The sequence below is a fragment of the Thamnophis sirtalis genome, unplaced genomic scaffold (genome assembly GCF_051295495.1).
Source record: "Thamnophis sirtalis isolate CommonGarterSnake01/CBP01778 unplaced genomic scaffold, rThaSir2_p1.2 scaffold_11, whole genome shotgun sequence".
NCBI classification, from domain to species: Eukaryota; Metazoa; Chordata; class Lepidosauria; order Squamata; family Natricidae; genus Thamnophis; species Thamnophis sirtalis.
Window position 1 is genome coordinate 55,042,744 of NW_028261391.1, and position 15,868 is coordinate 55,058,611.

Sequence of the window (15,868 nt, forward strand, 5' to 3'; positions counted from 1 at the left end):
AAGTGAATTCCTGAGATTATAGCATTATAAAACAGCATTATAGAAAAGCAAATTCTTTTCCTATTATTTACATATCTTTTGAAGAATGATGATGCTGGTTTTTCTACTGTGGGTCATCTTGACTAGAGGTTTTGCAGTTCCTTGTAGTCCAAATAAAGCAGGTAAAATAATTGTTTTTTTATTAAAGATAATCTAGTTATATCTGCAACATGCCTGTTCAAAAATGATAGCAAAAATGGTCAACAGAAACATATACCATATCTTATGTTTGGAGCTATTCATGTAGAATGATAATGATGTATGGGATTTAATAGCATTTTATAAAGGATACAAAACTCACAAATTTAAGTTCAGTTAATTTTATTGTTTAAATGTCCCACTGAAGTCAATGAGATCTTACATGAAGGACCTAAATTTGAGTAGAAGCCATTGTAACCACAATTTGCCAGTGGATATTTTATTACTATTATTCCATACCTGATATGTTAAACAGAACTTTGTGCATAAAGGAATGGTTACTTTTTTCTTTTCAAGGACATGTGAAAACAAGTCCTATCCATTGCAAAAAAAAACAAAAAAAACCCCAAGAATAATTTCCAGAGCAATGAATGGGGTGAATTTTGCAACACCTAAACATTTATTGTGTTGTGAGCCTGTACATCTTGTAAAGAGAGTACACACAATTGATCTTGGCCTACATTATGTCTGTATGGCTATAAGGCTAAAGTGAAATGTGAACAGTAACCATGCTTGTAAAATTAAGATACTGTAAGATGTGGCTAATAGTTTGCCATAAAAAGAAGTCATAAATTGTAGATATTACTAATCCTATTGGAATGTTTATGTTTCTTTAATTTCTAAGCATGAGAGAAGACTACTTAAGATATGCATACTCTGTTGCTGCCTTTACCTCTCATATTTGCAATAATGTTGTCTTATTCAATGCCCAAAGGCATTAGAATGCAGTTTGAATTGATTATTGTGGTATTAATTGTGGAAACTAATAGTGGAAGATACTGAAAACTTAATTTGAATCAAAGCTCAAGTTTGTAATCATGGAAAGAGCATTACTTCCTTTGATTTTGTAAGTAGGACTTTGCTGCATAAATGTATTGTCTTTTTTGTGCTTTAGATGTGATTTTGGTATATTGTTACCCTAAAACAATTATTACAAAAATCCCAGAATGTCCATATGGATGGGAAGTTAATCAATTGGCACTTGGAGGGATTTGCTATAATGGAATTCACGATGCAGGATACTATCAATTTACCATCCCAGATTTGTCACCCCAAAACAAATCATACTGTGGAACACAATCAGAGGTAAGTAGCAAATTTGTTACCATTCCATTTTCCATACATGTTTATAGATGTGTGAGGTATGTTTGGAGTGGGATATATTTCACCAGATTTTATCAAAGTAATATACATTTATACATTTGAAAAAGAATTAATACAAATTTTCCAGCATCTTTATATTTTCAACATTGTTAAAGATAACTAATTCATTTGCATTTTTTATTAAAGTCAAAGTCACTCCTTGTCATTCCTTGCGGTGATATTTTAGCTACACTCGGGATTTGAATATCCAATGCCTGGTAAAAGAAGGAAAGGAACTAAACATACTATATATTGTAGATATGAACAAATTATTTTTTTATCTGACAAGTACCCAAAATGTATATCAACTTCACAACTAGTTTACTGCATTGCTGTTAGCAATACCATTTGTTACAGCAGTGTTATTTAATAGCACTAATGAACATGTTTGATGCAAATTCTTTTTCCCTATTGCACCTTTATTAATAACATTATTTTATTTTATTTATTTCAAATATACACCTAAGATGTATTAAGGCTAGAATATATTCTTAATTTTCCATCTGTTTCCATATCATCTATCAGTAACTGAGAGCCAAGAAAAAGTGTTGCATAACCCGTTCTGTGTTACAGTATTTTATGCAGATATGTTTAAGGTTGCAATATCTGAACTGGAAATTTAACTTACAGAGTTGGATTCACAATAAATGTTCATACTTTATTGACACAAAGAAATATCATCCCTTTTGAGCAAAGTTTATTGTTCTGCTTACAATGTACTTTTGTCTTTTTTTTTAATTCAAATTTTTCAGTGTTTTTGTTTAATTTTGTTTTGTCTCTGTTTAATTTTTTTTCTATTGTATTTTGTATTTTAATCTATTGAATAAAATAAAACTGTTAAAAAATAACTTTCCATTGGTTTAATAATGATTTTTTCTATTTTTTTATTGTTGTTCTTTGTATTTTTTTATGTTTTCATGAAAGCAAACAAATATATATTAAACCAAATAAAGCATATAAAAATGCTTTAAAAATCCAGACAACTAATATAGACAGCAAAGTATTAGCTTTCCGTGTGCCATTGTCTGCCATCTGGCAGACACCAGGCACATATGATAACTATATAAGGTGGTCTCTCACTCAACAGTCCTGGAAAGCTTACAAATAAAGCATCATTGAAATAGGAAGTACAAAATAATAAAACTCTTTGCAACACTAAATGTTAAAAGAACTTGGCTGAATAAGTTCTTCATGCCTTGTGTTCTGTATTGTTTCACCCTGAGCAGTGATATTGATTGAGCCTAAGAGACAGAGGATTCTTTTACTGTCCGTTACTGTTTTATTGTTTATTTTATTTTCATATTTAATATAAAGTGTTGCTGTATAATTTTTGCTAGTTGTGTTTAACTTACTGCTTGCTTTGTTCTAGTTTTATTATCAACTGCTTCAATATTTTAATGGAAATTGATATACCATACAAATGTTTTAAAATGAATGCATTTATTTAAATAAATCTTAAATTTTAAAATTTATTTTAAATAAGGAGATATATTAGACATGGGCTTTAGAAAGCAAACTTGGGCTTATTTCTTGTGTATTTGTGGGCTTGTGAAATGCCTTGGTTCTGTATGGTTGGAAACTCAACAGATTTAGAACTGATTGAATGATAGAACCATTTCACCTAAAATCGCATTTGCTTCTTTTTCTTCCCATGCAGTTTAAAAACCCTGTTTATCATTTCTATAACTCTATCAGTTCCAATGATAGCACTGTCATTGTGAAAAGCCAACCTGTCAACTATTCATTTACCTGCACTTACCAGGCGAACTATCTGGTGAACCATGCTGCGTTTGACCAAAGGTAACACTGCCCCAATTCACTGGAATTCCATCTTCTAGCATATATTTCACTCTATTTTCAATAGCATAGGAATCAGTTCTGTGTCATTTTCTGCCTATTTTAGGGTAGCAACTCTTCATGTGAAGAATGGCAGTGTCGGTTCCTTTGAAAGCCAGTTGTCTCTCAACTTCTATTCTGTAAGTATAGTGTATAAGCTGATTGCTCAGTAAATTTCTCAGTAGTATAGTGAATAAGACAAGGATTTGATAGTAACTTAAAAAAGCTACGTTTCTTGTGTAGTTGCTCAAATTCAGTGAATATTTATAAAATATTAATGTAGAATATACTGCTAAAAATACTGCTTTAAAATATCATCTAGCAATTTTTATTTTTCAGACTTTTGTAGATTTACAAATGTTGCTATAAATCTGGGATGGCGAACCTATGGCACCTGTGCTGGAAGTGGCACGCAGAGCCATCGCTCTGGGCACGGGAGCCATCACCCATCAGGGTTCCAGCTTGCCAGCCAGCTAGTCTTCACATGCGTGGGAGTGCCGGAAACAGGAAGAGCATCCACCCGGTGTGCATGTGCACGCCGGGAAGATTATATTTCAGTTTCCGGCATGCACATGCACACTGGCCAGATGGTCTTTGCACGGGCATGCATGACAGAAACTGGAAGACCAGGTGGCCAGTGTGCATGCATGCATCGGAAACCAGAATATCATATTCCCGGCATGCACATGCACACTGGGTGGCTGCTCTTCTGGTTTCCAGCACGTGAGAAGTGGGTGTGCGCTCATGCGCATGCACTTCCATTTAGGCACTTGGTACTGAAAAGGTTCACCAACACTGCTATAAATAATGTGCATTATTAATCATCATCTTCATATATTGATTCTCAAGTAGTGATATTACCAAATTATAGCTAAAAGTAATTTATTTCTAGTGAGGGTTCTATGAGACTTTCGGTTCACAGGTTTCATCTTGTAAATGTCTGCATATGGGGGTATAATTGGCAAGATATCATGGAAGATCATTAGGAAAACATTTTTCCTCCTTACTTTCATTTATGAAAATCAGATTCATTCACATAAGTCATCATTTGATACTCTAGACCTTGACTGATAATAAACATATTTATATGTATACTTATGTTTATTAATTTTATAACTTTCTTCATTTTAAAGATGTATTATGGTTATTTTGATTAATAATATGCAGTGGAAGTCATATCTTCAATTCAAGCTAAGACTGGAGCCACACAAAGTTACATGACACATAGCCAAATAACATATTGCTTATTTAAAGATATGTTGTTTGAAATGATGTGATGTAGTATAGTTACTCGACCAATTGTATGGAATATTGTAATTCATTTACCATTGTGCATTTACTGAACATGAATATGTAACTAGAAGTAAGCAAATTTAGCTGCTTCAGGTAAAAAGAAAAAGAAAAAGACAAGTGCTTCAGTAGAATTGTCTGTAGAGATTATCAGTCACTCAGGTAACAGTTGCCCCAAAGGTATTTTTTCAAAAGGCAACTGGGCTTCCTTTGTTTTTCCTTGAAGATGTTTCACTTTTCGTTCAATAAGCTTCTTCAGTTGAATAGAAATCCTAATTATATGTGTTTTCTATTTTATAGTAGAAAAGAATAATAGTAGTACTATTCCTAATTACTCCTTAGTAATACCCAAGATTAAATGGTGCAAAGTGTTCAAGCTTATTAACTCCAATCTCTACCAAATTCACTATTTGAGGAAGGTGAAAATGACCAAGTGACTTGTCAATGCGATACCTAATGCACTCTGAAGCAATCTTTGTGGTTTATATAATATATCACTGTATATTAATAGTGTGCTATGCAGTGTGCATCATAGTTTGTATATTTGCATTTCCAAACTATAGACCAGCCACCGTTCTTCATTTTAATGTTCGCCACTAGTGGTGCAAGAAGCTATTAAAAACCCAGGAAACAAGTTAGAAGGATTGGATTGAATATTCTTTTTCATTTGTATGAATTCTTTTCTCCTCAAACTTTGGTATATCTCAGCGCATGTTACTTTAATGTTCTCATGTCCCTTTGTCCCATCTCTGACAAAAAATGGCCTAGATTTTTTTCTGGATTATTTAAGAAATTGGATATCATTATAGTTTTGAATTTTTTATTGTGGAGATAATCATGTGAGATAACGGATATTTTCTTGTGTACTGCAGGGCAGAGATGGGTTTCTGCCGGCGTTTCTCCAGGTTCAGTGCGTGTACAATTTGTGTGCATTCTGTGCTCAAGCATAGTTGCTTGTAAACAGGTCTGCGCTTGTGCAGAACATTGAAAATGTCAAAAAAACAAATAAACACCATGCTGCGGCAACCAGTTTGGGAGCTTTGCGAGCCTGCCATCCCTACCAGTTCGGCGAACCAGTTGCAATTTCCACTACCGGTTTGCCTGAACCGGTGCGAACCAGTAGCAACCCAGTTCTGCTCCAGGATAATATTTCACTGATGCTGAAATTCTGTTTCTAACACACATCTAAAATAAAAGCTTGCTAAAGTATTATGTAAGTATCTGTTGATCTTGAGATCTGTAGGAGTCTGGGTTGATCTTTGCTGACCGGAACCATCCATTAAGCAGAGTGAACTAACAAAAAAACACAACATAAAATTTAAAGGAATGCAAAAGGAATTCAAAACAATAGTTGATTGTTTATTTTATTTTGAATCAACATACTACTTCAAAAGGGAAGTAGTTGTATCATTTTCTAAGGTATAAAAATGACTTGCTCAGTTTCAATTATGTGTGTGTTTTCACAATTATTTATTTATTTATTTATTTATTATTTATTTATTTATTTATTAGACTTATATACTGCTTCATAGGGCTTTCAGCCCTCTCTAAGCGGTTTACAGATTTTTAGCAAATTGAGTCAGCAAATTGCCCCCACAGTCTGGGTCCTCATTTCCCCCACCTCGGAAGGATGGAAGGCTGAGTCAACCTTGAGTCGGTGAGATTTTAACCGCTGAACTGCAGATAATAGTCAGCTGAAGTGGCTGCAGTACTGCACCCTAACCACTGTGCCACCTCGGCTCCTTAATAAGTGAGGATTACATCAGTTGTTTCAGATCAAGCAGCAAACAAGATGTTATCATTTGGCTGTACACTGTAGAAAGCAATATTATCCTTAAGCAGAGTTTCAGATGTCACAAAAGGGCAGCAGATAGTTAAGTATTTAATATATTTTAATGCATGTTTACTGTTATGAAACTTCAGCTGCCAAAAATACTTGGCTGACATTGCATACTCTGAGAAAGTATTTGCTGCTACTGCAGATCTCTTGCAGCAAAAACAAACAAACAAACAAATAAGAATATCTTGTTTTTTTAAATCTCAGAATGCCAAGTTTTCAAGCAAGAAGGAAGCCCCTTTCATTGTTGATACATCAGAAATTGGCTCTGATGTATTTGCTGGAGTGGAAGCCAAAGGCTTAAGTCATAGGTATGATTTTTTTATATCCATGGCTCCCAGCATGATATTGTTGTTCTGTCAGTGTTCATGTCTCTCTGCCCTTTTGCAGATTTAAAATAGTGTTGAGCAATTGCTGGACAACTCCCTCCTCGGAATATTTCTACCAAATCCAGTGGCCTCTGATAACTAAGGGGTATGTTTTTCATTCACTCTCTCCACCCAGTCAGGTTTATTCACATGAGATGATACTCCACTGCTTAAGTATATCTTAATTTCATTCATTCATTCATTCATTCATTCATTCATTCATTCATTCATTCATTCATTTAATCTCATCTGTTTCTTCCACATTTTAATAATATCTGTTATTTGTTTTGTATAGGTGTGCAACAGATGACTCCATTTTAGTACATGAAAATGGCAAAAATAATCGAGCCACCTTCCAATTTAATGCATTTCGGTTCCAGAATATTCCCAAACTTTCCAAAGTGTGGCTTCATTGTGAAACATATGTGTGTGATAGTGAAAAATTCTTTTGCCCTGTAGTAAGTTCTTTAAATAATAGCTAACAATCAAATCTAGACTCTCAACAGGATACATGAACCTGAAATGACACTCCAGTGTAAATATGGATTTTGGTCCAACATTTCAATACAATGTTAAATCAGTTTTAAAACCATTTCTGTTTCTGTTATGACTTACATTAAAAGCCTAAGCCTTTCTGCTTTGTGGTTCCAGATATGTTATATTTCAAATTCTACACTCCATCTTGTAATTTTGCTGGGAGATTACAGACTTGATATTGAATACACCAACATTATATTGCTTGGTGGATCTGAGGATTTGCTTTAATGCTTCTGCAAATCTTGGATTTGGTCATAGAAGTATCATGGTGACATGCCTTTGCTAAGTCTGATGGCTGCTGGAATAAAAGCAATATCTCAGAGTAACCCACTGTACAATTTTATTGTAAGACAATGTGAACTTCATCCATGTAAATGTAAGCTTCATCTATGAGTAAAAAATGGAAGGGAATAATTTGTGATATTCACTAGAGGGTGCTAATGCATTGTTTGTGATAGTGTTGCCCTACACTGTTTAGAAGTTATCTGGGTATGATAAATGTTTTGTGTCCCATCAAGAATTACCATTTATTTGTAATCCCATAAAAGACTTGTATAATTTACTATAAGTAACTACTGTAAGTAAATTTAGTGTTTGTGACAGTTCTACATATATGGCCTTGCCTATAATTTCTGAAGTTTGGATCTGAGACTCTCTTTATAAAAATTATTATGCAGATGGCATTGTGTTCATTGGCTTATATGTCAATGCATGTGACTGAATGTGGAGCATTCAGTTACATATATCTAACTAGTAAAATTTTAGAGAGATCCGTACTGTTTTCTTGATAACAATGGAAAAATGCTTTGGCTTTGCTTTCTCCTTCATCCCTGCTTCATTTCAATCACTCTTATGAATGTTTGTTTGTAGCTTCACCTCACCCTTCTTGAGCCTATCAGGAACTTCTACCCATGATAATGTTGCTCTCAGGGTTGCTGAGTTCTTTCAATATCTCAGATAATTCACAAGAAGGGATAGTGGCCCTTTTCCCCCTTCTGTTCAGTTGTGTCTCATTCTTAATATTGCCTAGACCAGTGGTCTCCAACCTTGGCAACTTTAAGACTTGTGGACTTCAACTCCCAGAGTTCCTCAGCCAGCTTTGCTGGCTGAGGAACTCTGGGAGTTGAAGTCCACAGGTCTTAAAGTTGCCAAGGTTGGAGACCACTGGCCTAGACAACTCCCTGCAGTTATCTTGGCATAGTTTGTCAGTGGTTTGCCATTGCTTCTTTTCCAGGGCTAAGAGAAAGTGATAGGCCCACTTTCCCTAGCTGGCTTTTGTGCCTAATAGGGGACTAGAACTTGAAGTCTCTCAGTTTCTATCCTGATGTTTTAACTACTATACCAAACTGGCTCTTTAATGGTACGTAATTCTCACCAAATATATCAAGACTGAGGTTACTATCTTAACTTTATTCCATAGAATTGTTGCTAAAGATCTGCAAAAATGCTCTCAAAATGTTTAATAGAAGGGAATCTGCATTTTTTTGGCTGGTTAAAGAAAATATTTTTGTTGTTGTTATTGTTTTTTGGGGGTTCTATAGCTACTTAGTTACATACTTTTTATAAACTAGGATTTAACTATTTTTTCTATTTTTAAGGCATGTGCAAAACGGAGAGAACATATGGAGCAAACGGGTGGCGTTTTAATTGCAGAATTCATTGTGAATAGTAAGTTCTAATGTTTCTAATGAAAGTGAGAATGCTTTACTAGAAGAGGCTTGAAAAGAATTGCCACACTCAATCAGATGAAAAGAATTGCCACCCTCATTCACTTACATATTAAAATTCACATTGTTTATCCATGTAAGTATATCATTCAAAACACACCCACAGAGACACTTTGCTACATATTTCACACCAGCGGTGGGTTCCTGCCAGTTCTAACCTCTTCTATAGAAGAGGTTCCACAAATCTACCTTGCTGTTTAGAACTGGTTCCAGCTCCCTCCCTCTGCCCATCCACACAACGCTTGCTCCGCCTGCCGCTCACTGATTGGCTGGCTCACCAATCGCTCTGCCCACCTCTAAGAGTCCTGTCTAAATCTTAAAGTTTTAAAGCTGTCAAGTTTGAACATCCCTGGGGTTTTTTTCTAAAGGGTTAGGGGTGCAAGGGTCTTGTAAACTGACAGCTTTAAGACTTACGTGCTTCAAATGCCAGAGTTTTTTAGCCAACATTTTGGTTGCTAAGCAAGAGCGTTGTTAAGTGAGTTTCACCACATTTTACAAGTTGGCCACGTCCACCCAGTCACATGACTGCCAAACCATTCCCACCCAGTCACATGGCCAGCAAGCCACTCCCACAAAGCAGGCCACACCTACAGAAGAGGTTCTAAAAATTTTGAAACCCACCACTGCTTCACACCCACCCTTATTCCCTAATCCACTCTTACTATATCTTCCCCTCTCACTTTCCACTCTTCCTTCTATGAAACAGTTGGATGATCACCAGCTCTGTTCTCCTGAGACTGTTCCACCATTATATGCATCAGTAGTGAAGTCCATTTTATTTTTCTTTCCTGAATAGAATATTTCATAACAAACAATGCTTACTCAGGGCCAGAGAAGACTGGAAAGAGCAAATGGAAGCTCACATTTCACTTGGAAGACTGCTGAATTTTTCTGAGATGGAAAAATAAATATAAGGAATAAACTATAAATATCAGCAGTGGGATACAACCTAGCCTTATTCTGACTACATCATTCTGACTTGGCTACATCTCAACTGATTTTCTGATTAAGGCAGAAACAGAGAACGTTTAAACTGAATGTGGACCATTATGATCAACTTTCAGATGCATTCCAAGATATGGAGGAATCCTGAAAGATGAAATTAAGATAGACCTTATGGCATAAAAAACAGTGGAGCCCAGGGTCTTGAGGCCGTTAGAGACTGGATGCGGGCTAACAAGCTTGTACTCAACCCGGAAAAGACCGAGTGGCTGTTGTGTTTCCCTCCCAATAATTTGGTTAGCGTTCCACCACTCAGGCTGGGGGGCCAAATTTTACACCCCTCAGACAGGGTTCGCAACTTGGGAGTCCTCCTGGACCCACAGCTGACCTTTGATCACCACCTGTCGGCTGTGACCAGGGGGGCATTCGCCCAGGTTCGCCTGGTGCGCCAGTTGCGACCCTACCTGAATCGGGAGGCACTCACAACAGTCACTCGCGCCCTCGTGACCTCTAGGCTGGAATACTGCAACGTGCTCTACATGGGGCTGCCCTTGAAGAGCATCCGGCGACTTCAGCTAATCCAGAATGCGGCTGCGCGAGTGATTGTGGGTGCACCTCGGTTCACCCACATAACACCTATCCTCCGCGAGCTGCGCTGGCTACCTGTTGATCTCCGTGTGCGCTTCAAGGTGCTTCTTACCACCCATAAAGCCCTTCATGGTAGTGGATCTGGGTACTTGGGAGACCGCCTCCTGCCGATTACCTCCTTGAGACCGATTAGATCTCATAGATTAGGCCTCCTCCGAGTGCCATCTGCCAGCCAGTGCCGGCTGGCTACTACGCGGAGGAGAGCCTTTTCAGTGGCAGCTCCGACCCTCTGGAACGATCTCCCCATGGAGATTCGTACCCTCACCACCCTTCAGACCTTCCGCGCAGCCCTCAAGAACTGGCTTTCCCGCCAGGCCTGGGGGTAAAGATTTGATCCGCCCCCACCCGAATGTTGAATGAATGTTGTTCACTTTTTAATTAAGTGTTATGTTATATGTTACTGTTTGTATCCCCTCCCTATAAGTTGTTAGCCGCCCTGAGTCCCCTCAGGGAAAAGGGCGGCCTATAAATAAACTTATTCCTATTCCTATTCCTATTAGTATACTTGATCAAGTCAAATTAGCTAAGGAAAAGGTTTGTTGTAATGAGTCTAGTCAGAGCTACAGTATTTTTTAAACTCAGAAAGTTGTTTGTAGGGATGAGCTGTTTGAGATACTTTGTTTATTCTGAACTAGGAAGTGTAATGATCAGCCACCCTGAACATTGTTTAAAATGAAATTGCAAATTCAGCTATTCAAATAGGCCGTCCTTTTTAGAATTGATGTAGCTTGCATTGATAAAATCATATAACTTGCTAATAATCTAAAACTTTTTTCTTATTTCACATAGGTAAAGGATTATCCAGGAGTTACACATTTTCAGGTAGAATTTAGAAATACTATAATTAAAAGATTAATTGTGATCCAGCTAATACTATACAGATAATAGGGCTGTGTAATGCTTCAGTTTGAAACTGAAAAGTTGCTTCAGCATACGTGGGAACTTATAGGCATCACCTGTCAACTTCTTGAGTTATATACCTGTTTCACTGAGTCACTGGCATATGTTGATAGATGGGAACAAGTGCAGTTCTTTTAATCAGATGGTGGATTCACATTCCTGTAAATTGTGAAGCAACTTTTCAAAACCAAACCTAAAATATTGAACAGTCCTAACAGATAACAAATGAAGATTGTCATTTTAAATTAAGAGCACAAGGGCCATTGCTTTGTTGTACATATATTTTACGTTACATAATATTTCTCACAGCTGGACAAATCTTCAGGCAATACTCATTAAAATTAGAAAGACCTGCAAGCCTGACAACTACTTCTTTCTTACCCCTGTTAACATCACAATTGGTAGGGAGATGTCTGCAAGACATGAGACATAATTTAAAATTCCTGATCAGATTCTAATATTTCTGTCTCATCAGAAGAGTTCCTGACAGGAAAGCTAGCCAGCCTTATCCATATTCATAGGACTTCTGGTGACACAGTGGTTAGAATGCAGTATTTCAGGCTTACCCTGCCCACAGCTAAGAGTTCATACCTGATGGGCTTGAGATTGACTCAGACTTCCATCCTTCTGAGGTCAGTAAAATGAGGACCCAGATTGTTTGGGGCAATACATCGACATTGTAAACCACTGAGAGAGTGCTGTAAAGCATCAGAGAGTGGTATATAAGTTCTTAAATTGCTATATGCCACTCAAGATTGCATCACAAAATGTGGAAATAAAATGGGCAATGTTTTGTTTGCTGGTTATTTGTTTCAAAATTTGCAGGAGGAATGGCAGTAGGTGTCCATAGGCTTGCAAATGACTTCAATTCCTACCTGTAACCTCTCACCTAGACATTCTGAAAAATTGGCTGAAATTGCACTACCAAAAAACCTCCATTCCGGTGTTGAAAGTTAGTACTGTTAATGGAATCAGTTATTTTACAACGTTTTTGAGGAGAAGGTTAAGTATGGAAATAATAGATGTTTGCTTCCCAAAGCCATCTATTATTTTGTAGAAAATGTTTTAAAAATACAAATAAAAACAAAAAAATCAATTCTGGTAATCTTTTCATGTCCTTTAAAAATTGCCTCTTGTTTGCAGTCCTTCAGAGAGTAAGCAAGAAACAGCCCCCAGATATTGTCCAGAGTCCAGGCTTACTACATTTCCCATAGCCTTCCATATAGAACCTAGATACCACTGAATATATTTTTTCATTCAAATAAACGCAATAATAAATAATGAGTAATTTCACTATGAAAACCATTTTGGAATAGTGATTAAGCCACTGAGCTAGAAACTGGGAGACTATGAGTTTTATTTCCACCTTAGATAAAAAACCAACTGAGTGACTCTCTCTCTCTCAACCCTAGTAAGGAGGAAACCAAGGAAGAAATGGCAAATTATTTCTAAAAATCTTGCCCCCAAAGCTGCAGGGAGACAGTTATCTGGACTCTATATTGGTTCAAAGGTACAAAAATAAAAACGAATGAGAAATAAATCTTTACAATACTTTGGAAAGTACAAGAACGTAAACAGATGTGAGTGGTAGAGACTGTGCGGTGACAGTTGCTAATGACTTATATTCTTTCTGTTTGTCTTTCCTTTGCAGTTATTTCCCATTTACTCCTGCTATTTGGAATTTGTGTAGTTTCAATATAATATCTGATCCAACTTCAACTGTTAATTATTATACTGTGGTTCTCTGTTGCTACAAAAAGGTATTTTGCCCACTTCAAAATTTTGCATAAAAATAATTCTATGAGATCTAAGAATAATAGTAATTTGTATTCAATTATGTGTTTTCTTAATATACGTTTCTTGTTTTCTGAGCAAGAGAATAAAGATATTTAATATTATTTACAACTGTTTTTCCCCCCTCAAATGTTAGTCCAAAGAAAAAAGGCAACCTTTTATTTAATTTTGACTACATGAACCAAGCATCTATCTCATGAATATTGGGACTAGCAACAAAATCACTTTGCAGAAATAAGCTAGTTATTGCTAATACAGTTTCTTAAAGATTCCCATAGAGAATAGTTGGGTTAGCAGAATAATGCCTGAATAAATCAATGTACACCAATATTGTACTAGAATTAGATCTTGGCTTCTGTATATTATGTTAGAGAAACCTTGTGTGCAACCAAGACCACTGTCTATTTTTGATTAAAATATATTTGTATTGAGAACACTGACTGAATTCACATATCTTATTAAGCCATAAATCATGGTTTATAGACCATAATTATACAACAAATCATACAACAAATGACAAAAGACATGGTTCCTATCTACCTTCAGATTAATGATTATGCCCATAGAAGCTTCATAGAAAATACACAATTGTATTGTAGTCTTCCTGAGGGTACCAGTTATAATTGAATATATAACATTTGGTGAATAGATAGGACTTCTGTTCCAAGTTGCATTTCTCTTTAGGACTACCATCATCAGCTTTTAGAAATAATCACTTAAGAAAATGATTGAAGTTTAATATTTAAAGTTGAATAAAAGCTTGCAATGTCTAGAATATTCCTTAATTTCTATACTCAGTGAATACTTTATTGGGCTGTAACTGATGAGCTGAAAGATATACATTAAACCCATTTATTAAACCTTAACAGTATTTTAGTCAAGAGAATAAACATATACTTGAGAACATAAAAAGGAAATAATTACACAATCCCATTTATAAATTTCAATATGACTTTTTTGAACTAATGTACAAACTACAATATAAACTTTTTAAAAATAGACAAATGAAAATAAAAAGATTGAGAAAACCATCACTTTGATTCATGTGCTTTATCTACAGTTAATAATTATATTAGACAAAGGAATATGTCATTTTAAAAATCAATCATAGATTACAAAATGAACTGGCTGATATATTTTGTTAGACTACTAGAACCACAATACCTGAAACAACTTATATTCTTATGGCAATATAACATGAAGAATGAAATTTGAATAAGGGCAGGAGGAAAATATGTTAATATAATGACCATGCTTTTCTTTAAACAAAACTTCAGTGGAATAGTTTAAAAGAATCCTGAAATAATATTTAGATTTTATCTTTTTAAAAAATATATAAAATAAAGATAAATAGCTTTATGTCTATGAAGATTTTCAATCCCCCAGGTCATGATTGCCATAAGGTGTCCCAAAGAAGCTTCTTGGATGACAAGTGAAATGTTTTCAAACAAACCAAGAAAGTCCTGTTGCCTTTTGGAGAAAGCACCTTTGGGGGATAATTAGCTTTAGATTTTTCTACTTCATCTTACATTGCTTTGTTTCTAGTACAAATTCTATTCTGAAGTAACATCTATACTATGCAATAAAACACACATTTCAATAAATTTAGTTCTAAGTAGATATTGTTAACCCTCAAGGAGTGCTTGCTTATGTGTCAATAAGTTACATTGTGCCTGATGAGATTCACTAGACTATTTCCTTAGTTGTGCATTTTACTATATTTTAAAAAATACAAAAACATCTACACAGACAATATGCATGGCACTACAGCATTTCTTATGCTAGTGTAAAAAGCGAACTTTTTAGTATACTATATACTATTCAATAAGTAATAGGAAGCTTTGTGACAGTTCCCTTGTGATGCACATATAGAAATGGTAACAGTGGATGAAAAGAGAAATTTAAGGTAAGGAAAAAATATCCTACTAATTGCCAATGGGTATTTCTCTTTAATTTAAATGTGATTTACAGGTCTATTCTTTGATAATGTAAACTTTAGATTTGGAACAAATGTGAATTCTAGAAGTTGGTAAGCTTATAAATCCCTAAAAAAGCTCTAGCCCTATGGTAGGAAAGCAGTCTTATACTTGTTTTGAATTGTCTGTCCAAAAGGTAGCAATATGACTATGAAGAATTAGTTTAATGTGATATTACTATTTAGAAGGACTGTGCTGTTTCAGATACTATTCTCCAATGATTCTTCAAAGTTTTGGACCAAATGTAGGTCATAAAGCCTACAAGTGTTTAAATCAGTCATGGTGGGTTTTTTTTAACGAGCAACTGTAGAAGCCATCCACGTAAACACAGAAAAAGACACAGCAACTTTACAGAGCTCCAGATAGGTATTATCCTTATGCTCCCATTTACATCAAAGCACCTTCTTTGAATGAAATCTATTAGATATATTTCCCTCCTTTCTACCAGTTTGACAATTAAGATAGTTTACAATATAAAGTGTCCAAACTATAGACTAAACAGCAATGCAAATTAAATATAAGGATAAATGTCAAACATTAAAATTAAATTAACAGTTAACAACATGGAGAAAGACAAGTGTTTTTACTAAATGTCTAAGTACTAGGAAATCACATTGAGTTAATACATTTAGA

At 35.4% G+C, this 15,868-nt stretch overlaps 1 protein-coding gene across 1 annotated transcript; it reads left to right on the plus strand.

Annotated features, from left to right (window-relative positions):
• On the plus strand, nucleotides 1-13,619 carry TECTB (tectorin beta). Its single transcript, XM_087725037.1, has 10 exons — nucleotides 1-161; nucleotides 1,133-1,323; nucleotides 3,038-3,180; nucleotides 3,284-3,356; nucleotides 6,551-6,654; nucleotides 6,734-6,817; nucleotides 7,007-7,169; nucleotides 8,847-8,916; nucleotides 11,355-11,387; nucleotides 13,117-13,619. Exons 1-10 carry the CDS (start codon nucleotides 86-88, stop codon nucleotides 13,164-13,166), a joined length of 987 nt encoding a protein of 328 aa, XP_087581163.1. The 5' UTR covers nucleotides 1-85; the 3' UTR covers nucleotides 13,167-13,619.
• The last annotated feature ends 2,249 nt before the right edge of the window (nucleotides 13,620-15,868 follow it).